Consider the following 27910-nt stretch of genomic DNA (forward strand, 5'->3'; position numbering starts at 1 on the left):
CGAGGAAGCGTGATAAAGTAAAATTCTTTTATAGAAGAAAAAAAAAATATACTTCATAATATTTTCATTAATCAAAAGAAATGAAAAATATCTATTGAGATTCATTAGCAATGATTAAAGATGTCTCGCTTACTTTATGTATTCGATAAGGAACTTCGAAATTGACATCCTTAGAAATAAGAAAAAATCGAATTAGTTAATTTCAAGATAAATAAAAATAATTAGACTACCGAGTTAAGACGTATCAATGAATATGAATATCAGTTCAAAACGCTTATATAAGTTTTATATGAAATTGCGCACTCTGTCACGGAGAAATGTTACGATGAAGCCAGACAAAGCCCCATTGTGAAAACCGTCTCTTTCATTTTTCATACTAATCCCCATGCCCTTGAGCTGAACAAAAGTACCATATACTGTTTTATATAATAATAATTATTATATAATAATAATAATATTTTCTATATTTAATAGATATTTTATTAGCGAATGAAAATATTGTAGTGTTATTTTCTCTTATATATTTATTAGGTACGATGATGATTTTATATTATGTCATGATTTCTTTATCAATCTGCCCTTTCTTTTTCAATTTCTGGCTCTGACATGATATGTCACCCGAATAGTGAACTACATTTTCAATATAATCATTTCTATCTCTGGCCTCCGTTAGATTTGAGTGATAATTTATACGTGCGGCATGTATTTTAACAAACAACAGTAAAGTTTCAGGCTTTTTGCCGAGTCTGAATTTTTTTTGTTATCAGCTTCCATTTCCCATAGCGTTCATTTTCGCATGATTATGGTGAAATAATCATAGTAAAATATTTTAAAATGGCGGCGAATTGAGAACTTCCTTATTTTTTGAAGTGCACTTTTTCACGTCATATTCTAAATTAAATGATGTTTATGATGATAAAACAAACTATTAGCATTTCGGAACGACCACTGCTGAGAAGAAATGCCGAAAGAAACTCATTCAAACAGTGTTGGTCCCTATTATGCCGGAAGGGCTTACCATTTTTTAATTACAAATTTATGTATAATTTTTTAGGAACTAAGTAAGTAGAGGGATGAAAGATGTGACCTAACGTGATGGAATTGGGAGGTACACCGTACAACTGGAAAGCTCACTGTGACTATAAACGCGTGCTGAAAGAGAGCCTCGAAATCTTCGTGCGTCCTTTTAGACGAGGATGACCATGTTAAAAGAAATTTTATGGAATAGAAACGAGTCAGTGCGAAGGCAATGAAGTGTACTTTTGTGACTTGATGTTTTAGTCTTGCAATATAGTTGCGTAATTTCTGTTGTATTTGGTTAGGTTGTAAGTAGCAAATTTCAGACACACTCGCCACAACTTGCGAGTGATAGAATAGTCAGTGGAAAGCTTCGCATTGTCCCTATGTATCGCCGCTCGCTCGATTATTGTACCAAATAGATAGCGGGCAAAATTCATATTATAGATTTACGTATAATTTATTGTGAACATTCTAATTGTGAACTTTTGTGTCAGGTTAGTATTCCAGGATTTTATTATATCTTCACCTTAACTTTTATACCAATACACAGTTCATTCTTATATAAATTACTACAAGCCCATATTACCCAAAGCTCCATAATAAAGTCCTATTGCTTTGTGTGGATATGAGTAAAGTGTAAAATACGCGCGTTCTCGCGACTCATAAAATTGGGGCAACTCTCGTACTTATAGAAAAAATACTTTTTAAAAGTAATTAAAGTTTCACATAGTATCATGTTTCTCTTTCTTTGTCATCTCTTTCGGGATAAACAGAGACCTCGTGCCAAAATACTCAAAGGCCACGTTAGCGTGTAGGTGGGCGTAGAGGTTGAAACAGAAATCAAAATCGTAGGTGCGGCGGCGGTGTGACATTTTGTATCATACAAAATGTACAAAAATATCATACAAAATTATTTATTGTGTATGGCTTTCATGTCATGAAAATTATCGTTCTGTTGCTTGTTGGTCACATGCAGTTAGTAGGTAGGCACTCCGTTGTACGAAGTACTTACTAAATCCATGTTTGGTCATTCGTCGATAGACATTTTTTATCTCAATCACGTCTATCATTGACTCTTTCTTGAGTGACTTGGAATTAGTAGGTACTCTAACGAAGTACTTATTAAACCCATTCCTAACCTCCTAACATGTAGGTACCTATATTTGTCTGCGTAATAGCAAATGACATAAATCGTCATCATTGGCAAACCATAGAATCAGGATATATTACTACCTACCTATCTTTTCTTTATTTTAATTATTATATAATTTAATATTATTTATTTTATTCAATGATTAATTTATGAAGATGTAATCTACACAATAAGTGTTTTGCAATTAATAAATACCTAAATTAATAAGTGTATTGAATACTGTGCTTCAATTGTCATCTTTCTTGGCGCACTTTGTAACGATCTGACTTGAGTCAGAATTCAGGGCATGGGTTACGCTAAGAGCTTTTACGACCATAATACGGCAGGTGGCGTCTCTATAAGGGGATTTCAAGCACATTTTATAACCCCTCTTTCAGACGTGAACTTTCAATATCTTTTCTATTTGGTGAGTGTAGTATTCATGTCATATCACACGATACATTTTAATCGAATGGATTTTACATTTAAAAGGTTATCATTAATACTGCATCGTATTTTTGTTGTCGATGTGCAAGGATTTTCAAATTCAATTTTCTAAAGTGCATCACTGAAAGATAGGAGTTTTATAGTCGGCATGTTTTTAGTGAACTGGCTTTGCGAATTGGCTCGGCGAATTTGGATTTTGGATGTGAAACGAGAAACGATTTGTTAAAAGGCAGGCGTCTATTACATACCTGACTTGAAAAATTAATTTCTTCTTAACCTTTAGAAGTATTTAATTCCTATGTCATAATATTCCTTGCCATTTCCATCATCCCTGGTCGATCTAATAATGTCTTTCCATGATTCTCCGTTTCCTGTTTGTATATCTCTCTCATAATGCTTATAGGTAAGACTGTAGCCAAAACTTTTTAAAGCTAGATGCATATATTTCTATATCGTTCATCGGCCGATCTCTCTTTCAAGCAATGTGAGGTGTACACATAGGCACGACGTTTGCTTACCGACCTTTCAAACCGTAACAAAGCAAGGTTGGGCTATCAATGAAAAGTATAGCAATATATGTATACCTATTTGATAAAAGTTCTTAGGAGTACGGCTGTCTTACTACTTAGCCTTATGAGTCCATCCATCTCTTTCTTTATCTCCTTTTTCTCCCCATCATATTTTCAGTCAGTTAGTCGGTTTTTTCTCCTCATGAACTATACATAAAAATGACTCATTTATTTATTGACTTCATTTTTGAAATTATTATGACCAGCTCATATAAGTTTCTTTTTTGAATGATTGATTTTATAAATACCTGATAAACAATTTCTCTAGGTATTAATTCGATACCTAAATTACAGAAGTGTGATAAACGCCTGCCTGTTTACGATTCCACCATGAGTCAAATACTTATCAATCGATTCTCCCTTGATATCCCGAGATAAACATTATTGTGCAGGTAGAAATATTTAATAAATTGGCTAGTTTTAAGTAAACTTCAATATCAGATATCGAATGACTTCAAATACCTGCCTATACTTTCAACTTATTTTTCGTATAACATTTTGGAGTTTGATTTGGATGTTTCGTGACATTTGAGTAATAATGTCAAGTAACATGTTATTAAAAATGGACATGAATATATTTATGAATTCATTAAGTCCAAAAAGTTCCACTTAACAAGGTGAATACTTATATGCAATATACCTTCAGATAATATTACTAAAATAAATATATGTTAGGTAAGCAGTTTTTACTGAGTTTAAAATTAGATTTTCATTTATTGTCTAATTGTTAAAACCAAATCATAAACATTGCCAGAACATGGTGGTATCGAAGGTAACTTTTATATAATCTGTGGTGTTGTACAAATGCTCTAAGTCCTCGAGTATGAAAAGTAACGGGAATTTTTCCCTCGTTTCAGATTCCGATCGAAATCGTGAAATTAATCGAATAGTGAATCGATTTCATGTTGTGTCATAGTGTGATGGAGTATAAGTGTCGTTGGTTCTTCACTTCTTTACAGTGTTACAGTAAAGGTAATGCTATTGATTTCTTATTAAATTATTTTTGTTGGTGCTTCATTGTTTTGAAGAATTACGGTAAAATAGGTACGGAACAAATATCTGAACATGCCGTATCCGCCTGGCCCTAACAGAAATGACAAACCTAAGAAAACTCGCTTGATGTCGTCAAGACGTGCCAATGGCCTGACAACTAGTGATGACGACAACCGTGCGAAGACGAAACAGTAGAAAACGTAAAACGAAACGGCTCCGACGACACGGCGCCGCCGCCGTCCTGCTGAGGAAATAGCTGGAAAAACGTTCAAATTCGAGAGAGAGAGAGAGAGAGAGATTGTTTTGAAGAATGAACTGAGATATTCTCACTCTGTTAGGTTAATGGGTAAAAGTTTATCGCAACGAAAATGTATTAATCATACAAAATAAATTATCAGTTTTGTATAAACACACATTTCTTCCCTCCCTTAACTATGGGATAGACATCTGACTATAATGCGACTAAGACCTAAGGGAATATTCCATCCAACGAGATCATATTATGAGCATAATTACATCGAGTGAAGCTAGGCTAACAATAGATTTTGAATAAAGAGCAAGGATGTAATAAAATAGTATGATTTGAAAGGCTGTCTACACTAGCTGTCATACGGTGCTTTACAAGCATTATGCCGTGGGATCGGTCGGATTACTGGCCTAATAGCTTGACAGCGCGTGGCACCATCTTCCATAATATGCTGTAGTAATAACGTTAAAATGTTCCATTTTAAAGGAAAATCTGAGCGAACATTTTTCAAGAATAGTTTGCCTTAGTTTTCTGTTAGCGAACACTAACAAAAAGAACGCAACATTACTTATAAGTTCCCGTATATACCTAATTGAGTATGTACTCTGGACAGTCTGAAATCAAATTGAAACAATTGAATAGAATTTAATCTTTAATCTCGGTTAGAAATCAGTTTCTAAAGACAGGAGTTATCCTGTCTTGAAGTCCTGTCATGAGAAGTTATTCTCATTCCATGATACCGGTTTTGAAACTAAGAATATATTTCCTATTTTAACCTGAATATATTTATTATTTATAGGGAATCGTTTTATAATAAAATTGTATTGAAGTTAATATTTAGAAACTTTCAAAACGAACCGAATCTGAAATGTAACACAATCGAACCACTACCTGTGTACAACTAAGTACAAGTAAAATACATTTTTATTTGAAATATATTTTCGATTTAGACATAAGAAATATTTTTCCGGGTGAATAAACTAAAGCCTGGTTGAAGTCTTTTCAACTTTCAAGACTTCCGAGAAAACTCCAGTGCTTCAGTGAAACTATAAATTGTCACTTTTATTTGCGTTCTGTGATGTTAACCGCAAGTACGCCCACAGAATTGTATGCCATTTAAAGTAGGTAACTAAGTTTAATCTTTCGTTTTATTCGTTTCGCAATCTATGGCTACGTAACTGTTTGAACAGAATATCTTATGATTAGGAGATTTGTTTGAAATAAGTATAGGTACTTTAATGCGATACCTCCACTATTACATAATACTCGGTCAGCGATACCTACCTAATATGTTAGTGCCTATGTTAAGGTATTTATTGGTTTCGTTTGACCTTTGATTTTGTTCAAAGCTTCATACTAAATAACACGAAGCAGTGACGGTACAACTTGGAAAAATGTTCGCAAATAAAGATGGGTTTGTTCGACAGCTACATTAATTATTATGTTCTTCTAAATAAAAGTTGTTACAAATTTTAGTTTTTATGATGGTAGAGTTTTTAATTTCATACTTTTTGAAAATTGAAATTCCAACCATCTTTATTCTTATTAAAATGAATGATCTTATTAAAAAGGTCAGCCGCATTGTATTTTAGGCTATGAATTATCATAATTATCCTACACATATATAAACTTAATTATATTTTTCTTATCTATGATCCTACATCCATACATATTTTATCTATCTATTGTAAAAATGTGTACACATTTTTTCTGAGCTGTTAAAATCATATTGTGTTTGGGTATTTAAATACCTTTCAGTATATTTTTTTTATTGGATTATTAGGATTCATTTATTAAAAATACGAATAATAAAACAAAATAAAACATAAATAATAGCAAAGTTAATCAAAAATGCCACCCCGAATTGTACCCGGTTCAAAAGTACCTTTCAGTACTTATTTTTTTACCCAATCAAGTAGCCAATTTAACCTTTGTCAACATTTCTATATTAATTCAATCATATTTAAACATAAAATACACACAGCAGGTAAATTTAATCCAATTAACATTCTCTGGGAGTCAACCTTTTTACATTCACACGGGTCGATGACTTTGTGAGTCCGATCTGAATTTGGGAAAAGTAACAAAACAAAGCACTTAAAAATAACTTTGCCAAGTAAGATTTTTTATAAGTAAGAAAAAGTTCGCTAATTTTATGAAAACAATACAAACAAGTCGCATTTCCAGTACTTTCATTAAGAATCTTGTATCTTCTTCGCATTGAGCAATAAAACCTTGCTACTTATAAGGCGAATTCGTATTTTTTTTTTTCTATATGTTCTCTTCCCTAAAAGACATGTATACTAAAATTAGATTCAAGATCAAGGGATACTTTGTAAGTAATCAATTCGTAGTTTTTTAATTCGTTTTGGATTCAGCCTAGCTAACAATAAAATAAGACGGATACGACTGATGATTCAGTATATTTTTATTACGTAATTAGGGTAATTATTAGTAACGAAAACTGATAGAGATTTATAAAAAAATGTGATGAATAGTAAAAAAGCCTTTTTTTACTTTGGTACCTGTACCTCCATGCTAATCATGCTACATGCTCATCAGATATATATATTTTACTTTGTAAATGTCATTACGTCTATAGTTTGATTTTCTATCACATATTAATAATTTCACACAAACTTATAACACGCTTATATTATGAAAGAACTCTTGATTTATCGTCGGCTTATAAATGGCTTGTTTTCGTAGAAGATACGGCAAAATAAGTATTTCGTTTACGTACCGCCGCGGCTCGCCTTACGCCCTACAATATTCAGGGGAAGGAAAACAATCATAATTTATACTGAAAGGGATAGACTTATAACAGTTTGTAGAATTAGAAGGAGACAGTTGTAGTAGGGAGTGTTGACGCAGCTTTATACGAATTGTGCGAGGGTGCGTGACATTTTCTGCGGGTTATGTTAACAATGTCACAGAGTACTTGAACACTTATAAAACAAGAAGAATTCATAAGTAATAAAACTCTAGTCTATTAAAATATAGTATTTTTGTCACAAATTTACAATAAGAATAATGCACCAAGTAGATACCAAAATACCTAGAACAAGATACCTAACTGAAGAATTTATCCAAGTGCAACGGGCTAACATGAGATTTTTATTAAAGTGATACTTACTTATCAACAATTTTGTGGTGGTCAATACAATTGCGTTCTCGCACGTATTTGTGCCAGCGTTTTCTGTTCGCTAATCAATCTGAAGTTCCAATAATGTTCCGCTTATTGAACAGGAATAACTGAACTTTTTCATTGCTTCAATCGAGGCATTTTTATTTACTAAATAAATATTTGAGCAACATTAATATTCGAATTCTAAAATTAAAGTTAAAGCAAAATGGGCATTTGAAATTTTCGATCAGAGAAATAGATTCTGGCCCAGTGACGGATTATTGGGTAGGTAGTAGTAGCAATACTAGTGCGATATCGCTAAGTAAATAAAAATTCGCTTAATAGGAACCCTATACATAAGTCCAAAATTTGTAAACTTCCAAAGATATTCTTCTAATAACATAAATTATTACTGGCTTTATTTCTACCTATTTAATAGTCCATTATAAAATTGTATTATGATTCTTGATTCTCTTTCCAAATATTGTATTATTTTCCATGTTGCTAATACAATAATTCTGTTCGCAGGTGGACAATTCAGTACCTGGTTGAATAATATGTAAATCGTCACTGGTGACGATCACCAGCCGTGTAAGTGGCCACTGTCTAAACCGTATCAAAAATGGGCAAGAAGAACTCAAAACTGAAGCAAGATACGATCGACAGGTTGACGAGCGCCACTTACTGTAAGTACTTGTTGCTTCTATTTTTAAAGACACCCTGATAACCCTCATACGAAGTGCCAATTACAACACAAACGCCGATTCTCTAGTGCCTCTATCTGCCATAGAGAAGCGTCCCTCAAATTCTCCGAAGTTATCGATCAAACCAAAGCCTGTTTGTTAATTGGGAATTAACCTGTATCGTTATTTTCTATGGCTAATGGCTAAGTTAGTAATGAGAGTCACTCAAAAATCAAAAGCAGAAGAACAAAATAAGAACGAAAGATCCATTTGAAAGTAATATTTCAACCGTCCAATTTAAACTAATATAACAATTTAGGGAAACTTCTTAATTGCAACTTAATTAACCCGTTTCCGATTTGATTGGACGTTGCAATTACTTAGTTCAACAGGTTCAGGGCTAATCTGGTGTAGGTAATGAACAGATAATAAACAGACTTACACGTCTAATGTAGATGTATACACGAGATTTCTTGAAGCAGTTACTACTAGTTAGTAGTTACTATTACGTAGCTAGTAGCTAGCCGAGCCATAATTATATTTGGGCTTACATTGTTTATTAGGACGTATCTGACGTCAGATTGTGATTCCTTAATGCTCGGTTAATAAATCGCAAATTTAGTCATACAGCAGAAGAGGTTTTAAACTTAACCAATCATTCTTACAATATCTCCAGACAAACGAAACCCAGAACATTTAGTAATTAAAAATATGTACCTACAAGTTAAATCTCTCTTTTAAACGTTTAGAGAATAACGTTAGCGACTTTAATCGCAGTCGAATGTAGATTTTATAGAGGTCGTTTTAAATTGAATTGTATGAAGGCTCGGCTACGGATTTATTCAAAATGGGAGACCTCGCCCTCGTCTGGAAATAGAGGCCCCGGAGGACTTACAGCGTTATGTCATCCAAATTTATTGAACCTATATTTTGTTATCAGTACTTAGGTATATCTACCCTTTCCATATCTTTTGTGTAGAAAATAGAAAATATAACCCCATTTTTGTTTTTACATTCTTATCACGACTATTTTATTCACCTACAATATTTTTCTTAAAAGGAATCGACAGTTATTCTTTTCTCGCGTATTCTAAAACTGGTAAAAATTATTTACTATGTTTCAAATTCGTATTTTTTGTCATCTTTAGTTCAATTCCCCGTGTCCCGCTACGATCTTCGCTACGTATCTCGTTCCGAAACTAGACCTATCACGTTTCCTGCAAATTGTACCATGTCGTTTCCCGCAACGTGCCCCATCCCGTTTCCCGCTATGTGTCCCACTCCCGTTCCCCGTAACTCTTGCCGAATATTTCATGGACCTCTCTTCAAAAATAATAAAGTTTCGCATAAATTTCCACCCCTACATCATTCCCCTAGAGATGCAATTTTCAAAATCTAGTTATTGCATTATTATATTTTACTAATCACCAGTTTTTACCTAAAATTTCAAGTTATCTTAACTTAAAAAATGATGAAATTCCATAAAACTTGTCACCCCTATAGGGATGTAATTTTCAAAATGTAATTAATGTATTACTATTTTTTACCAATTACAAATTTAAATAAAAAATATCATGTGTCTCACTTCAAAAATGACAAAGTTTCATACAATCTGGCAACCCCTATTTCATTCCCTTAGAGATGGAATTTCGAAATATCTTTTTTAAGAAAGGATATTTCGGACGTTTTCGAGATTTCGTGATAAGTGAGTGAGTGAGCAAATGAGTGTTTTTCGCTTTTATATATATAGGTAGGTACATACCATATACTTACCACATTATCTAATCTAAGCATGATTACTTAAGTAATTTTTCGCTAATACAGTACTGACAGAAGAACAGGGTTTAATTTTCATAATTAGCAAATATTCCAACTCCCAAAATGTGTACATGGTCCGTTGTAACTAGCATGCCAATTTTGGCGGGAAATCTGCCAAGTGAAACGTCGCGTGATATATCGTTCGAATCTTACCGAGCTATATCTAAGTATAATTTGTTGCTACGTACCTGCTGTTAATTAACACTGATGATCTACGGGACAGGTTGTCCCGAATTCTCGGGCGTTGTCGACTTAATTTGAATTTATATGCAAGGATATTACTTAGTGTTTACAAAAAATGTTTAATATATAGAATTATAATTATACTAGCTTTTGCCCGCCGCATCGCACGCGTGAATTTCAGTTCTTAAAAGGAATCGAAGTAAAATTTCAGTTATTTTATCGCGTATTCTAATACTGGTAAATTTTTTTCAAACAATGATTCAATTCAATAATAATAGACTTAGATGTCTGTTAGTGAGTTTTTAAATCCGTACCGTTCATTTAGGTTCGCGCTACGTGCTTGTCTTCACTCGCAATGGAGATGATGTACTCGTATCCTCAATATTATATATTCAGTTTAGAGTGATTTTAAATAGTGTCAGTTAGTTTTGAATGTGTGTATATACTTAATTCATAACTTTTAAAATAAATAACAGTAAAAAGTAACTACCTACATACTACTATTATAAAATAAGATAGACAACTAAAATTTTCTCATAAGCAAGCAACTAATTTTGTTTCGCATCTACCTATTCAAAAATCGATTTACTCTCGAAAGTCGGTTCGTGTAGTTAAGTTCTATGGCTCTATCAGAAATTGGGACAGACCGTGCCGGTTGCGCATTTAGCCCGATTCCAATTCGAAGTCGTCCTCGCCAAGTGGCTTCATAAGTGGAAATCGATTCATCAGCCCGAAGCAATTAAATGAGTCTTTGTCCAAGCCTCCTTGCTAGCGAGCAAAAAGGTTTAATTAATAAACATAGATATTGCATTATATTTTTCCTTTCTTTTTATAATATTCTAGAATATCCGAGAAGAGAGAATTAATCGTTTTTAATGATGAAAAATTATTCGTTGGTAGAAATATAATTTGAAACGATTAATAAAAAAACAATATGATGGTTTACTAACCAACCAGTTATGTATTACATAATAACGTATTAATTAGTTTTTCAAAATAATTAAAGCAGGATTCAAATTACCTTAGCCGCCAAGGTACATTCTTAAAGGTTGATATCAATTAAAAGTTGATTGATCTCCTTTCTGATGAAACTCATGTTCCACAACACAATTTATGCCCGTGGCTTCTCCCCGCGTTTATTTCGTGCGTTTCGCACATACGAGTAACTTATTATTGCGAATATCTCAGGTTGTACTAAGCAACATATTGCGGTGGTGTTGTAATGGTTAAGACGCCCGCCTGTGGATCGAAAGGTCCCAGGTTCGAAACCTACTCGTGCCACATGTGTTTGTATACCAATCTGACTCATGTATAGTAGTTATCATTGTCCACCACTTACTTCCGGTTAAGGAAAACATTGTGAGGAAACCTGCACACCTGGTTGATTCTTATTATTTTGTGTGTGAAATGGAGAAGGCAATGGCAAACCACTCCATTAATAATGCCAAGAAAGTTGTTGTGTGTGTTTCATTTCACGTAATAACCACGACCCCATGAAGAATACGACTATAAAATAGATGCAACGTATCGCGATTGTGACTATACCAGATAGACAATTAGACCAACCGCCATTCAACCGCATCAAATTCCATTCTATAGTTTAGGTTTCATATGTAAACAAACATACAGACAGACATAAATTCTAAATAAAATATTTCAATATAAGACTCTTTTTCTTTATTAGCTTCAATTAGTCCCTAAAGACTAATTATTTTTCTTTAATGCCTCTTATATATAGACATATCACACTTATAGTTTAATTCTAGCTAGATAGTGTTAAGTTTAAATTGAAAGATCAATTTGACGCAGGTGATCCAATTATAACTAATTGAAATATACAGGCCAATAAATTAAGGCATTAATTCTGACTAGTAACTTTGCAAGTAATTGTGGAGTGCTTGAAGATAAGTGGATAAATTTTCTTTATCGGTAGGGTTGCCATAAGTCACTAAAATACGGGACTGTCACCTTTTAAGCCTTCCCGTCACGTATCACGAGTATCAAGACGCGTCCCTTATTAGTCTCGTACATGTTTCGACAATACGGTATACTAGCAATGGAACATGACACGCGCAAGATGCGTGTCATGAAAAATATCGCTCGAATATCTTTGTCTTACCAAACTGTCCCGTGTTAATTACTAGAACTGGTTATTAACAAAATAGCTTTTTCACAATGTCTCCTTTTTGGTACAAGTAGTAATTCTTAAAATGTCACGATATACTTAATTTTTTTTGAAAATTATATTATTTTCTTCCAAAAATTAAGTACCATTCTAAACAAAATTCTTTTGAGAAGAACATTTAGCGAAAGACATACTGCAAAAATACATTGAACGACTAAAATACATTTAAGAAACAGACATTCTGCGAATAATCTACGAGATGGCTACTAGACGTAATGACAACCCTACGTAATGACATTTACAGCGAATTACGGGAAAGTTTGTGGCGCCGCGAGGTCTGCAGGCTTCACACGACATATAATATCAGGCTGCCACCAGTCATGGAAATAGCATGTTTTTCATGGCTTTGCTTTTGTAGTGTGTCTTCTAGGGTCCTACATATGAGCTAAATAATAGAGGGTATAGTACACACTTTAGTTTATTCCACAACACAATATAAAAGATAATTAATGTTCACACTTTATAACTTTAATGTTCAAGAACAATATAACCCAACAAATATCGAAAATAACTGTATTACAGTAATCAATAACAGCGCGTGTCTTATTCGGATCGCTAGGACGTAAGGGGTCCGGTCGCCGTCGAACGATCGCATATATGCTGTGTAAGCAAATACGTGTCCGGGCACCCTACAATCACCCCCCTCTTAAAAAACAAAAAAAAATATTCGAAAAAGAAACAATCCATTCTACACACACTTATTTTATAATCTTCATTAAAGCGAGCACGAAGGTACACAGGAATGTGCTTTGCTTGCAGAATGCGTACCCACCGCTCCGTTGGGTACGCAATCGCATTCTCAGGTTACACATTAGATAAATGTACTTAAAATATAACAGTGAATATTTAACTGAAACGAAAATTTTGTTCAATCACAATATTGTAAAATGTGGTACTAAAAATGTTTAAAAAAAATCTTGCATATGAATTTTTGTTTACAAAATCTTTTAAAATCTATGACGTAAAAAACACGTTATTACACGGAACTTAGGTAACATTTTAACATTGACACGTTTGGTCTGTGGGGTAGCATGAGCCGCTTGTCCCGCTGGCCAAAGGTTCACCATTTCTTTTCTCAACCATGTTTTTAATGATTTGCATTAACGGCGTCCACATAAACAGATACATAAAAAGGCTAAGGCTATAGCCACAATTACAATCACTATTCCATACGTTTCGACCTTTACTTCTGTCACCAACTTGTCTAAGATTTTTGTCCCTTGTTGCGCAATGATAATTTCTTCATTTTTAGTCTGATAACCGCCCATGAACTAATTAAACTATGATGTTGATCTATATTTAATATTAATGCAACCATCAAATCAATTGATGCACGACTATTATAACCACTCTAAGGCGTCTAGGAGACACATAGTGTTACGCCTTGATAGTCACAATAGGTTTCCTTCCTAGTAATGTCGAAGTTGTTTGTTTGTAATCCTAAAACAAAATAAGAAAATGGTAAAAAATATCATCTACTCAGATCTAACCAGCTCCAACACCACTCTATAATAGAGTGTATACCAAAGCCGAATCTCTAAATTGGTAAGGTATTATGCTGACTGACCTCGGGCTTGCCGGCGTTATAACCCCGAAAGCAAACAAGAAGACGCGCGAATTACATAGAAATAAGCTAACTATAGACAAAGGCAGCTAAGCTAGTAGTCCACGGGACTGGACTTTAATGACCATCTCTGAAATATGTAGAAAAATATAACCCTTTAGAATACCCCCTCGCTGGGTTTACTTCACGTATTTACTTTGTTTTACGACCTATTTTATGGTTCTAAAGTGATATGTGGAACGTAAGTATGAAGAATGGAATATGTAAACGCAGAAGCATGCTACTTTATACCATATTTTTAGGCTAAAAATGCGCATAATTACTTTAAATGTATTATTTCTGTCGTGTTATGCAGCGCTTTTCCTACTTAAGAGTTTACGAGAAGCCGGCTACTTTTACATTAACAAATAAAATTATATTTTGTCCAATTCTTTGATTCAGATTTTTTTCATTTTGATTCAAATTAAATGATTTCATTTCAGTCATAATCATACACAGTCAATATGTAAATCCTTATGTAAATGCCGTACGTAAGTACATTTTCCCTTGTTTCTTTCTTTCCAAAAAATCGCCATCACAAAGATACTCACACTTTTTTATAGATTTGCTTTTAAAACCATCTAAAAAATTTGATAAAATTGATGAAGTGAGCCTAGATCAGAGATGATCGAGTAAACTTGGCGGACAGGCACAATGCGGACGGCGTCATAGGTGCGATAAAAATCCGTGGTGTAAAGGCAGACAGAAAATAGGATTAAGTTGTTTGTCAAATCACAGTACGACTATTCTAATGGCCATTCCAATAAAAACAACGACTTCTAAGGACTACTCAAAAATGTTTAGAAGTAATTCAACTACCTACTTACCGTGCGAAGATAAATGCCAGGGCTATATTTAATCTTAACTCTAGGCCAATTTGTCACTTGCCATTCCCTCTGTCCTATTTCAGTCAAGGTTGATAGGGGGAGAGGGGCTAGCTTAATGCTTTTGGCTAATTGTCGCCGACTGTTTACAAAAAGAACACGTAGTATTATAAGCTTAGTAGATATACGTGGTGTACCTAGGTGTTTTCTCTCTTGCACACAATTTTTACTTATTCAGTCGCCTACGCCAATTGATTATAATGTCATAAATTCAATTATTAATTAAATATCAAAGAATCAAACGTAATTTGATAACTAAGTGGGCAATTCTAACCCTAACTATAATAGCTAATAGATAATTTCGTATGTCTAGTATCTGTAATTACTATGTCCTATTAGGTATGCAGATTCTTGCATTCAATCAAAGGGTATCGACGCAGGTATATAAGGAATCGATCAGAAATAACGTAGGTGGAAAAACCAATTTACCGAGCAATAAAGTAGAAAGACCTATTAATAAGACGTTGGTTGGCGAACTAAATACTTAATGTCATAAAAGCACTTTATATTTTCTTTCAAGAATTGTGATCTATAAGGAGCTGTTAATTTTTCAGAGAATATTTTATTACTTACAGGTTACGTAACTTAGATATTATAGAGTACTGCAGACATTAAAAATACAGGGGTATGTTTAACAAAAAAAAAGAAATAATAAATGAACCGATTCCATTTTGCGGCTATTACCTAGTGTACAATATCATTTCATTTATTAAAAATTTCTTGGATTCTCGCTCAAGTTTAGAATTTTAAAATCTCTCTCACTGATATTTATAGAAAAAAGAGTTTTAAAATATCGATCATATTTTTTTCATAAAATATAAAATACTTAATCTACGTCCATCCTAAATCATATACAATAATACTAGTATTATAATCATATACAATAATACTAGTATTATAATCATATACAATAATACTAGTATTATAATCATATACAATAATACTAGTATTATAATCATATACAATAATACTAGTATTATTGTATATGATTTAGGAATGTACTAGGAATAAAAATAGGCAGACCCCATTGCTACTTTGCGACGAAGCAGCACGTTGCGGCTCTATTGTACCTGAGTTGACGGACATCACATCTCTATACAATTTCTGCGTTATCCGTCGACGGATGTCACAACAGGAAGGTCTGAAGTCTGACATGTTTCGTGTATACTTATCCGCCATCTAGCGGCAGACACAAGTGAACTAGTTAAATTTTTAGTTAGGTTTTTTATGCACTTGCCGTTAAAATCTGTGTAGGTACCTACCTACTCGACGTGTGTATACACGATTCTCAGTGTTGTATGGCTCATGTGGTGTTTTTGATTAAAGAGGTTAACTCACGTTATAGAAATTATGTAAAAAAATATCGATGTAAAGTCTTCGTGTGGAAAATAAACAAACCAACTATCAGGTCCGGGCAACAGCATTTACATAAATCGGCTACATCTAGTTATTGGTTATCTATTTCCAATCAGTAGATTATTTTGGAAGTATACAAACACTCAAATAATGAGCCCATAACACGCACCTTTTGGTAATACATTCATTTGTATTTCCATCAATATTATATACATAACAGTGAGTGTATGTATTCCGCTAGCAGCTAATTTCGCCCGGGAAAATAAAGTCTAATTTCACAACAGTTGTGATTAGTATCACAAAAAAAATTGTACCTACTGCGCGGCCTCTAGACAAATGCCTAGTTAGACAAATGCCTACAGCTCCTCTATTCTTCAGAAGTCATAACCTCAGGTACGAAAGAACTGGAGATGTATTGATCCACGATCCCTTGAACCCAACCAAAGCGATAAATAATAACAAGAAATAATTTTATATGTACAAATAAATGAGGTAAGAGATCCTTCAAAAATATAATAAACCCTTTGAATATTACCCTTACAGACTAACATATATGAAGTATAAAATCATATAAATTTGCTTTGATATTGCTCGTTGCTCGCAATGACGGCGACGAGTTAGCAGGACGGCGCGGCGACCGCAAAATTTAAGAAATACTTACGCCCTCATTGCGGCAAAAATTCCTCCTTCATATGTGCCCAAAAACTGCACCCCTAATTAATATCAACGAACCTACGAATGTTTTTCAATCTATACAGCTACATCAAGGATTACAATGTAATGGCGATGACGTCACAGAACAATAGGTCTCCCAGCGACATCCATCATCCTTTATGGTGTGGGATACGGGAGAGCCGCTTTAAAATTTATGAAACGTCTAATGGCAGCAAGTATCAGTAATTCTGCTCCCTGTGTTTCACACCTTTTATTTTATTTCGTTCTATATTGGCAATAGTAAAATATTCAGTGACAATTAGCATTTTTTCGTTTAATGGACTTTTTAATATATAGAATTTGAAAAAGTAATAGTACACAATTTTTACTTATGATTCGAAAGTAAAAAGTTTGTTAGTAGTTATGTATCATTACGAAAATCCATAAGGCAACGGTACTTGGGTCAATATATGATCATTATAAATCTAAGTGTAAGTATAAGTTTAAGTAATGTTTACATTTTTAATGTAAAAATCTGCTTACTCTATTTTGGAGTAATAAATTTGGGTGTGTATATAAATAAAGTCATAGTGCTATAACCTGCTCACTCACCGCTCCGACACCATGTATCACTACTAAGTTGGACAGGTTAAAATGAATCCACAAATATTAAAAACACAACGCGGCCCCTCGCAGCTTGACATATTTATGACTCTAAATTTTAATTTCATCGATGGAAATCTTCGGTATGGAAATATGAAAATGGTTTCTCTGATTAGTTAATTTGCATCGAGGTGCTCTACGGGGAAATTTCAATATGGAAGGACTAACATTTTTAATGGATGAGTTTAAATTATCCTATACTATTCTACTAATATTTTAAATGGGAAAGTTTGTAAGGATAGGTACACATCCTTACAAACTTTACGCATTTACATACACACACTAATAAACTTGGTACACGCGTATCCCGAAAATCCCAAGGGAGCGAAGCCCCAAGACGCAGCTAATGTTGAGATAATTTTTTATCATTCGGGTCTTGATCGGATCAGCCTTACTACACAGAGAACGTGATAAGGCAGGCTCGGGCGGCTTATGTCTTGACCGATCAAAATGAATGCCTCTTGTATTACTGCCTAGTACTCAAAGGTAATTTATATAATTCCGTAACAGACATATCATTGGTACGAACGAATGAATATGTCGTTACAGTGAGATATTCAAACCATAGTGTGAGATCGCGATTTCAATCGAATTCGATTGCAATTTTAATAATGAGTTCACACTGCTCAGCTTTTTTTGGAATTTTTCAACCGGGACTGGATTCTTTTGTTCGAAGAGATATTGTACTAAAAAATACAAAGGTGAATTCGAAGCTCTCCAATCACTGCGGCGGCATAATGGACCCGTTTATTTCACATACATTACTTGGGTTGAGCGTAGGAATTGCGGCCCTAATCGCCTCTCGTCTGAACGTTTTCTTCCTTCGGTTTCCGAGGTGTCTTCCTTAGCTGTTGAGCGTCGGAGCCCAGGGCCCGTCATAATTTCAAGAATATAATCAAGTTAACTCGCGCACTTTATGATAATGACACCTAATACGTTCGCGACTGAGGTACCTAATTTAAAGTTAGTAACGCTTGAACCATAATAAACTTTGGAAGATTAATTATGGGACATGGCTAAACATCGCGGTTCGCGGCTCTCCATAGAGCGTTGGTGAACAAACATTTGTTCAAATTTAGAGCAAAGCACCATTGCTTTACCCTAAATTTGAACAAATATGGAGAGCCATTTTCGACCCTTTTTTGCCAAACAGCTTGCATTTTAATAAGTAACAACACATAAAACCCTATTTTTAAAATAATCGCCCCCTTATATCGCGGTATCTTTCGACGTGTGTGACGCCGCCAAGCCCAGATTTGTCTGGGATTAAAACCAACGGGCTTGACGTTGAACCTCATTGGCAATGCTATTGCCCATCAACTGCAAAGGTTATTTATTTGTAAATATAAAGTCGTATTAATAAATATTACTCACGACGAACTAAATATTTTTATTGTTTTTGTTTTGTAGGTAGTATTATGATTTAAAAAATATATTTATTTGATTTTCTTGCAATATGAAAATAATTAAAACCCTTATTTTTAAATTCTAGCTCTCTGTCTGAAAATTTACTACTTATGTGCAAACCTGTGTAATTGTCATTCACAAAAGGAGACATTATTTCGAACAGCCAGGAAATTCAAAAACAACAATGCCCGATGCACTCTGTTAGCAAAACTCGATAAGTATGATTAGATGCACTTTGAACTTTTCAGATATTTGAAATTCGTGGACCCGAGATATTTTTTAAAATCTTGTGCTCGTTTGATATCTATATATTATTTCTATTTTTAATAAAATGTTAAAATTTGTAACTACGCTTTTATCTATTCCAAATATACCTAATTAGCTAATCTCACTACCATAGATAGCTGAAGATAAAAATAATAATAAGCATATAAATTAGTTCCCTACAGTGATGCGCGACACAAACTTTCCGTGCCATACTTGCCGTATTTGGAACGTTGAGGTAAAATCATTTTCGAATATTACCTCGCGTGACACAAGCTACTCACGCGTTTCACGAACTACAGTTACTGAAAACTCATAAAAAATAGTTTTACGAACAATCAATCGTATATGGGTCTGTTTCTTAGGTATAATTCCGACTTTATTTAATGAACATTGAGAACATTACTTACATATTTATTTGATGTGGTGTAAGCCCAGTTCATCTTTTTCTTCATACTTAAAGATCTGATAAAATATAAAATCATGTATCTAAATAGTCCTTTTATTTGAAAACCTACACCAGAACCTATCTATAAAATTACAGTCCGCTACACATGATTTAGAAGTCTTTAGAACACGAACTGTTTCTGACGCAAACTTTTATATTTACGCCCGAGTTAAATCTACCTACACATAAATACTTTCGTACTTATAATTTCATGGCAATTTACTAAACTCTATTTAAAAACAAACTTTGTGGGAAAAGCTAAGCCGATTAAATAAAAGGTTAACAGCCCCCGGTAACTTTATTCATAGTCGTCAAATATATATTAGCTGTAACATTCGCAAAGTTTGTCTTTTACCGGATGAACGAGTTCGACGTTGGCGACGTAGCGGTCATTTCATTTTCTACTAGACTTTGCCCGCGGCTTCGCCCGCTTAAATTTCCCATGCTAACATTTAATTTCCGGGATGAAAGGCACCCTATGTCCGCCATATTTCAAACTATATGTATGCAAAACTCACACATTGCGCCCGATACAGAGGCAGCCACCCTTCGGCCGCAGAGGACAGGGGGATCGTCGAGAGACATACCGACTCTCCTCTTCCACCGCACTGTGTTCAGCGCCACGGCGGCGCTGTGGTCGCGGAGGACAAAACCCCGCGACCCCACCTCTGGTCCCCTCTTGTTTCCACATCCAAAGGCTGGTGGCGGGTCACCAGCCAATGGCAGTACTACCGAGGGGACCGTCCACCAGGCCCAGAGTACCCACCAAAGTCTCTGGCCTTGGGTTCCTCTTGGTTCACCGGTGTGGTTGGTTGTGTCAGACCAGCCCCCCCGGTTACTAAGCCCCACCATCGCGACAAGATGGGAACCCGTCGGTGGGGAATATTAGTTGGGACCTATCCCAACGTAGGCGACGTAGGGATATGATTAGGAGCATAGATAAAATAAATAATACGATATTAGTTGAGATCGAAAAACTGGAATAGGATGGAAAAAAATCTAAAATTTATTTTAGGAATTTGTTGTATAGAATATTGCTTGTTCTCCCAATTGGAAACTAAACAAATTCTGAGCGCTGGACACGTGCAAACATGCTACAGGCCATGGGAAAAGCATGACCATTTCAGATGTGCTTCTGCAACCTTCTATGTTTCTCAATGGAAAATTAATGGGAATTATTGGGCTGGAAGCTAGAAGTGCTTTGTTCTGTATCCATGACTGTATGAATGGATAATAAAGCAATGCAATATTGCAGAGTCATTCCTAGCAAATCCCACAGGAATAATACTTTTTGGTTGCCCTTCTTCGTACTCATGCGACTGATATGTGAAATTTCAAGATAAAGTGTAGGGTAAGAGGTACAAACTACCAAACAAACAAACGTACTTTAACGGTTTTGTGTCGGGTTCGGAGTCATTAAATATAACGTGAACTGTAAAAAACCTACATACACTCTGCACCATCTACTGATTTTTATAGTATTAAAATTAAAACGCCACCTATAAGAGACAGTTTTCTCGCAAATCGCCACGAGAATAGTTTTTTGTTGCCTCAGTAGTCTCAAATCTGTCTTGTTTTGATAATCATCTAGCACCAATGAACGATTTAGATGATAAACTTGGCTATGAATTTTAAAGGTGAACGCTCGTGAAGGACGAATGCTCCTTCTGAAATTAAGTTGGCTCCAAAAATGTGTCAAAAATTTGGAATGCGCTATTGTAGGCCTAGTTTTGATTGCGGATGTTTTCCATATAACAATTATTCCAGTAGCAGTCCAACTTTGCCTGATGAACAACACATTCCTTTGGGCTCTCCATGCCATTTCAAAGCACGACATTGCGGGCATTTAATTATGTTTATTGAGCCAAGTTGAGAAAAGTCAATATATTATATTGATATAGATCGAGAGGCAGCATCCAAACATGATTCTCTTTCAAAAGAGTCTCAAAGAGGGGGAACTAGACGATGCAATCTTGGAACGCTGTGAAGCTAAACGCTCATCACGATCCGGTCGACTTTCTGTCAACCTTCTCAAGCGTGCGCAAAAATGGAAGAAAGATTAGTTATATAAATAAATATATTAGGACAAATCACACTGATTGTGCTAGCCCCAAAGTAAGTTCTAGACTTGTGTTATGGGATACTAACTCAACGATATATTTTATAACAAATACATATATAGAAAAACATCCAACACCTGGGCCTATCAGAAAAAGATCATTTTCCATCATGACCCGACCGTTTTCATTGTTTTGATACCTTTAAGGCAAAAGAAAAATGTATTATTTTATTCGAATTGAAAATCCAAAAGCTCCTATGTATAGATATAATTTTATTCTCGGCGAACACTCGAATCGTCATTGAATTTTTTATTTCCTTGTGGCGCCATCTTGTATCACATCTGCTTCTACATTCAATGGTGAAAGTTCGATGACGAGAGTATAAAAACTGTATTTTTTTTTTCTAACAAAAAAATAATTTAATGGGAACTATGCCAACAAAAGTTAAGATGGCTAACCATCTTGAATCTTTGGATGTGTCCAAAAAGTTAGGTTAGGTTGGGAAGAGCCTATACTTACTGCGTGGTGTCAACCATCTAAATAAAGTTTTTTGCAAGATTGTAGGACATCCTAAAATCGAAAATATACTTTTGTGCTTAATTGTTTAGTAAGAAACATAATTAAACCATTATGAATATTAGAAGTAATAAATTATTTGGACTACTGACTAATTCAGGAAGCAAATGAACCACGGTAAAATGTTAGGGGAATCAGAAATAGGCTATACTAAATTAAGAATAATAAAAATGTACGAAAATATTTTAAGCAAAAGTTTGTGTACCAACCTAAATTAGGGGAACCAACAGAGATCCTCACAATCTACCTACCTACAAAATTTCATGTTAATGGACTCAGTAGTTTTTCGCTTTTATATGATAGAAATCTAGGTTAGTACTATCTAAATTTAAATAACCGGATATATTCTTTGAATATCTACTATTTTGGTTATTAGGTTGTATGTGAAATCCCTCCAATAACATTTGTCATAATATTAAATTCTTATATATTAAAATTGTCGTATATATTAAATATATACAAAAATTGTAATTGAAAATAGTTTACGCAATAATAAAATAACATAAACTGTCACCAGTACAAACCTTAGCTTTTCGGGCATACGTTGGTCCACTTAGTAAATAACAGTTTCTTGCGACGAAAAGCATATCATGAGATACCAACTGAGATACGCATGTTTCGCTACATTGGGTTTCCACAAAGGCTACACACTCACAGAGAAAGGCGCACCCCACACACACCCACAGAGACGCCGTCCTGTCTGCCCGATAGAGGACATATAGCTGAAGCCTATTATGTCTCCCCAAGCCCGGTGAAATGGAGGACGCAAACTCATGGCCATGATCTAGCTTAGTGCCACATTTCAATTTAACTCAAACTCGATCGCACATGCAGTGAAGAGAGTAAAATGTGGCTTTGTGGTACGATGACAACAACGCCACAATGTTATTGGTTGACTGCATCTCAATGCGAAGAATATCGAATTGAAAACTCGCACTAAGAACTCTGTATTCGATATAACCTCCTCCTTTTTAAAATGGCCTATCTACACGTATTTGGAAAGTTGAAAAATGAGTTAATTTCATATTGTCTATTCTACCTATAAAGTAAATATTTTTGTAATAAAATCATTATGTTTCTGAATTTTACATTGGCTTGTGGCTTTTTATATTTTGTTCGGCTGCTACATCTCTTTTTTACTATTTATATAAGACACTTGACGACGGGGTCACAAAATGCATTTACAAGCGCAAGTAGCTCTAGATATGACATCGAGATTCTTGCAGACATATTTTTATAGGAATTTGTAGAAGACATTGTATCAATATTCTTTTTAATAATCTGCGTAAAATGTAATTTTTATCCACAACAATCTATTTTCTTTACTTTCGTATCATATCATTCACAACGCACTACTCAATTGTATTCATCTAATACTAATACATAATGAATGTTGTAATTCTATTTTAATGTGTGATAAAAGTTATAGAATTAACTTTTATGCAGATTGGTACCTTTCTTGAGACAGGTTTTATTACAATGTAACCACCAAGCCAGTTCTGGCAGCGCATAAAACATAGTAATTCAGGTGGACTATAAATTCCACGACAAAATGACGCAGACTCCAGAGACGTTGTCTTTTTTCCCATTTTCTTTGTCCGTAGACTTCTTGTATCTGGAAAAACAACGGGAGAAAATAAGCCAGTATTTACATTGCAGTCACCATGCACTGCCGTGCCATGGTCGTGTTTGGATATAACGTAAAAAAAGGAAAAATAACTAATTCTCCAACTTTATTTCATACACACGTACTTCATATAATATAATATTACAATATAATTGTTTGTCAAATTGTTGAAGCCTGTAGAAGTCTGGGCCTGTATCACAGAAAGTTTGAAACGTTACATTTTGTTTCTAGGTTTCACATTAAACTGAGCTGTTATGATAGACCCATTGCATGGTGTAATAATATAAACACCCCCTTAGATTTCAATTTGCATGCCTCCTCTTGTTCGTGTTATTTATTACAACTACGCCAAATGTTGCGAGTAACGACATATTTTATTATTTAAATCCGTTTGAAATGGAAAACTGTACATTTTATATATAAGTTCTTTTGATATTCAGTATTGAATAGTCATACTATTAGTATTTTCATCAGATGCAATGACTTATTAGATCTCAAAGAGGTAATAAAGAAGATTAACACTTTATACAAGCCATCAACAACATCGTCGTCATTATTTGACGTCAACACGGAATATCAATTCCAGTTCCATTTCATTATGTCACTTATTGCTCGTCGTCATATATCAGCTCTCACATTGAAGCTCTTTTGACGTCTCATTTTCTCTAATACTTTATAAAAAAGTGGCTTCATAAATAATCAATTAGATGTGGTGCTCCAAATCATACTCATGTCATGCAGGTTTCATTACTGATTAGAATTAAGAATAGAGAGTTTTTGTCAACCACGACTTGCTTTCAATTAATGAAAATTTTGTGATGAAGTCACAAAATTCTGCAGTCTAGTCTAGTAAGAGCAAACTACTCTTAATTAATATTGCCAATTATGTCGACACACAGTGTCTTTCGTTCCACATTATTGACAATATTATACCACGACAATAGGATAAAGTGACAATACTTTTATTTTGTCGTTGGCCGAATATTTAATGTAGAATATCATTGAATTTCATTGTGTTACGACAATATCAACGGAATACGGATATAGAGTGCATGTCGTAAAAGGCGGTTCAGGAATATGAAGCCCTGACATATAAATAGCCAATCTTCTGAAAGTAGGAGTAAGCAGTATTCTGAAAGTGGGCTGCCGTCAGGCAAGCGGTGTCAATCACAGTCAATTTAAAGGTTTATGTTTTACACACGCCCTCGGCGTTAGCACAGCGAGAACACAACCAGCAAAGCGCGAGAGTAAGAGTTAATTATGCAGCTTATAACGGCTTTCACAATTAGTGTTGACATTAAATTTTCATTGAGCGCAACGACGCCAATCAATTGGTAATTATGTTTGTGGTATGTTGGTATATCAAACCCTCAAATACGTGTACCATTAATATCTTAAAAGTCCTTTCACATTTATAAAATCTAATAGAATATCAAATGAAATAACTTTATTTCTCAAGATAAAAGATAAAAGATAAAAGGCAAAACATAAACTGATAATATTTTGACAACAAAGAAACAAAAAGTGAGGGCACATAAAACAATGTCATGATGTCAATTTGTTCTAAGCAGGAATATTTTTAGTAGAATAATTGAGATTAACTTGAATTCTATTTACTAAACATGTTCGCCAAAACACACTTTATCTCATTAGCAATAGAACAAACCTGCATCTTTAATTGTCGTTGATTACAGTACTGTTTGGTCAAATTTCGCATCGACAGCTAATTAAAGCTGTGGGGATGAAATAGTAGACGGCCAATGAATACTAAATTCCCGTGGGGAATATCTGAACTGCACAGTTCGCATGAGACCGAATACTTCGACGAACTCTGTAACTGATTGACCTAATTGATTCACAATCAAAGAAATATAGGGTTAATTTCATGGACGTCTTCTTCGCAAGTCACAAAAAAAAATCTAAAACTAAAAATCTAAAATAATACATATAAAATTACATGCTTTTACAATCGTGCTAGGAAAAAATCTAGAATCTAAAATAGTTTTATATAAATATGAATCTGGTCACTACTTAAAATCTACTTCCTTTTTTATTCTAATACTCGTATATCCTCCAAGTTTTATGTCCGGTTGTATCAGTGTTGATTGTCTTAATACAAATATAATAAAAATATACGAAAATTAATTTGATATTTACATCTAAAAGGGTAAGACTGAATGAAATACACATTTCTCGTTGAAATTCTTACAGGAGAGCTTTAGTGATTTCAATCTGAAACGATCTTAAAGGAGCGCCACGTATTTTCACAGTTCGCTAAATCTTTTTGAGTCACAGACGCATACCTATGCTAAAAATGAAAAGTAGTTTCAAAGTTTACGATTTTATCCTTTAATTGATCTTAGAAGCGTTGATGGACCCAATTATGATCCCATGATAATAGTTTTCATATGCCACCACTCGTATTCAGTGAAGGAAAACGTCGTGAGGAAACCTGTCGCTATTGTTCATGCAGTGTCTACAGCCACAATATAGCGATATTCGTAAGGTCACTTCAGATACCTTTAGGTGACAATAGTGGCAATATGCCAGAAGATTGACATGATTGTTGGCTGTTGATCGGAAATGTTGAAATGATGAACAAAAAATATACGAGTATCCGGTGGAGTACGTCTAAAACTAAGCATTAAAAGCCTCTGTTATCTTGACACATATTAATTGAAGCTGTATGCGGGTTTGGAGTCATATATCAAGTCATAAATTCTACGCCAACTAAATATATTAGATTAGTGTATTATTTGTCATGCTGTCTCCGCGGCAATCTAGACAAACTACATCAGAATGATAGCAGTAGAAACTCAGTCGTACTAGTCGGCTCTCGTACGTGCTTCTGAAGCACAATTTTTTCTCTATAGGTCCACTTTTTATTCACTTTTTTAAGGACCTAGATGTAGGTCCTAGGAACTTTTTATTAAAAAAGACAGAAAAAATATTTGCTAATAACAGTCGTAAATCATACTTTATATTTTTAAAATAGGCAAATAGAAAATTACAAAAATGTATAGAGTTTGAGCTGAAGCGAAAATGTAATTCACACCAACATCGATCGAATACTTGGAGGAATTATATTACTAACTCGTAATGTACAAAATTTGTTGACAAAATCTCAAGAAAGTATTAAGTGGCCATCATCCGATAGAGGTTCAGTAGTCAAAGTACCATTATCGCGTAGTTTAGTCTCCGTATCACTGGCAGTAAAAGTTGGAAAGAGCAATAAAAATAAAGTTGACATTATTTTGGACACCGGCAAATATAAATTATATCTATGATCAAATAAAAAAAGATGCCCCGCTAAATGAGAGATATATACGATGAGAACTATACATGAATCAGATTGGTACCTACACAAACTCATATTGTGTGGCACGAGTAGGATTCGAACTTGGGCCCTTTCGATCTACGGGCGGGCATCATAACCATTACACAACTTTTGCCTTGATTTTGTCTTTACCCCGTCAGGGTGATATGATTTTAATAAAATGAAGAATATATGAGGGATAACACTAAAGATAATCTGTCATTCATGTAAGTCTCATTTATTGTTTCGAATTTGTTTTCTTATTGAAATAAACTTCTTGATGTTAAGAAAATTGGAAAATATTTTCATGGTTGCGTCACAATACTGAAATTGCTCTTTGAAGTGATAAATAGTTTTGTTTCTCTTTATTATTTTTCTTAAGTTTCATACTTTATATGCGTGCCCATATATATGTTTGTGGTAATTAGATATTGATACGGAACACTTCGTGAGCAAGTCAGGCTGTCCTTGGGCGGATTTATTTTTGTACAATTTGTTTCAGTCACCTTAATAACATTAAAAGTTAAAAAACTATATTTTTCACAGCATTTTCTAATTTGATACAAAATAACACAATTTTTAATAGACTTTAATTAACCGTTTCATTAGTCAAGGGAATAAAGAAGTGGAGCAATAAACAACAAAACT

At 34.2% G+C, this 27910-nt stretch overlaps 1 protein-coding gene across 2 annotated transcripts in view; it reads left to right on the plus strand.

Moving 5' to 3' along the window:
• The window catches only part of LOC128682781 (frequenin-2), a 144564-nt gene that overhangs the window by 58671 nt on the left and 57983 nt on the right, over positions 1 to 27910 (plus strand). The window contains exons 2-3 of one of the 2 annotated variants that reach the window (XM_053767625.2): positions 4026 to 4140; positions 8064 to 8221. In XM_053767625.2, coding sequence (XP_053623600.1) covers positions 8158 to 8221 — 64 coding nt within the window. In that variant the 5' untranslated portion in view covers positions 4026 to 4140; positions 8064 to 8157. The remainder of the gene's footprint in view (positions 1 to 4025; positions 4141 to 8063; positions 8222 to 27910) is intronic. The other variant, XM_053767624.1, reaches the window with a different exon arrangement.

This window comes from Plodia interpunctella, chromosome Z (genome assembly GCF_027563975.2).
Source record: "Plodia interpunctella isolate USDA-ARS_2022_Savannah chromosome Z, ilPloInte3.2, whole genome shotgun sequence".
NCBI classification, from domain to species: Eukaryota; Metazoa; Arthropoda; class Insecta; order Lepidoptera; family Pyralidae; genus Plodia; species Plodia interpunctella.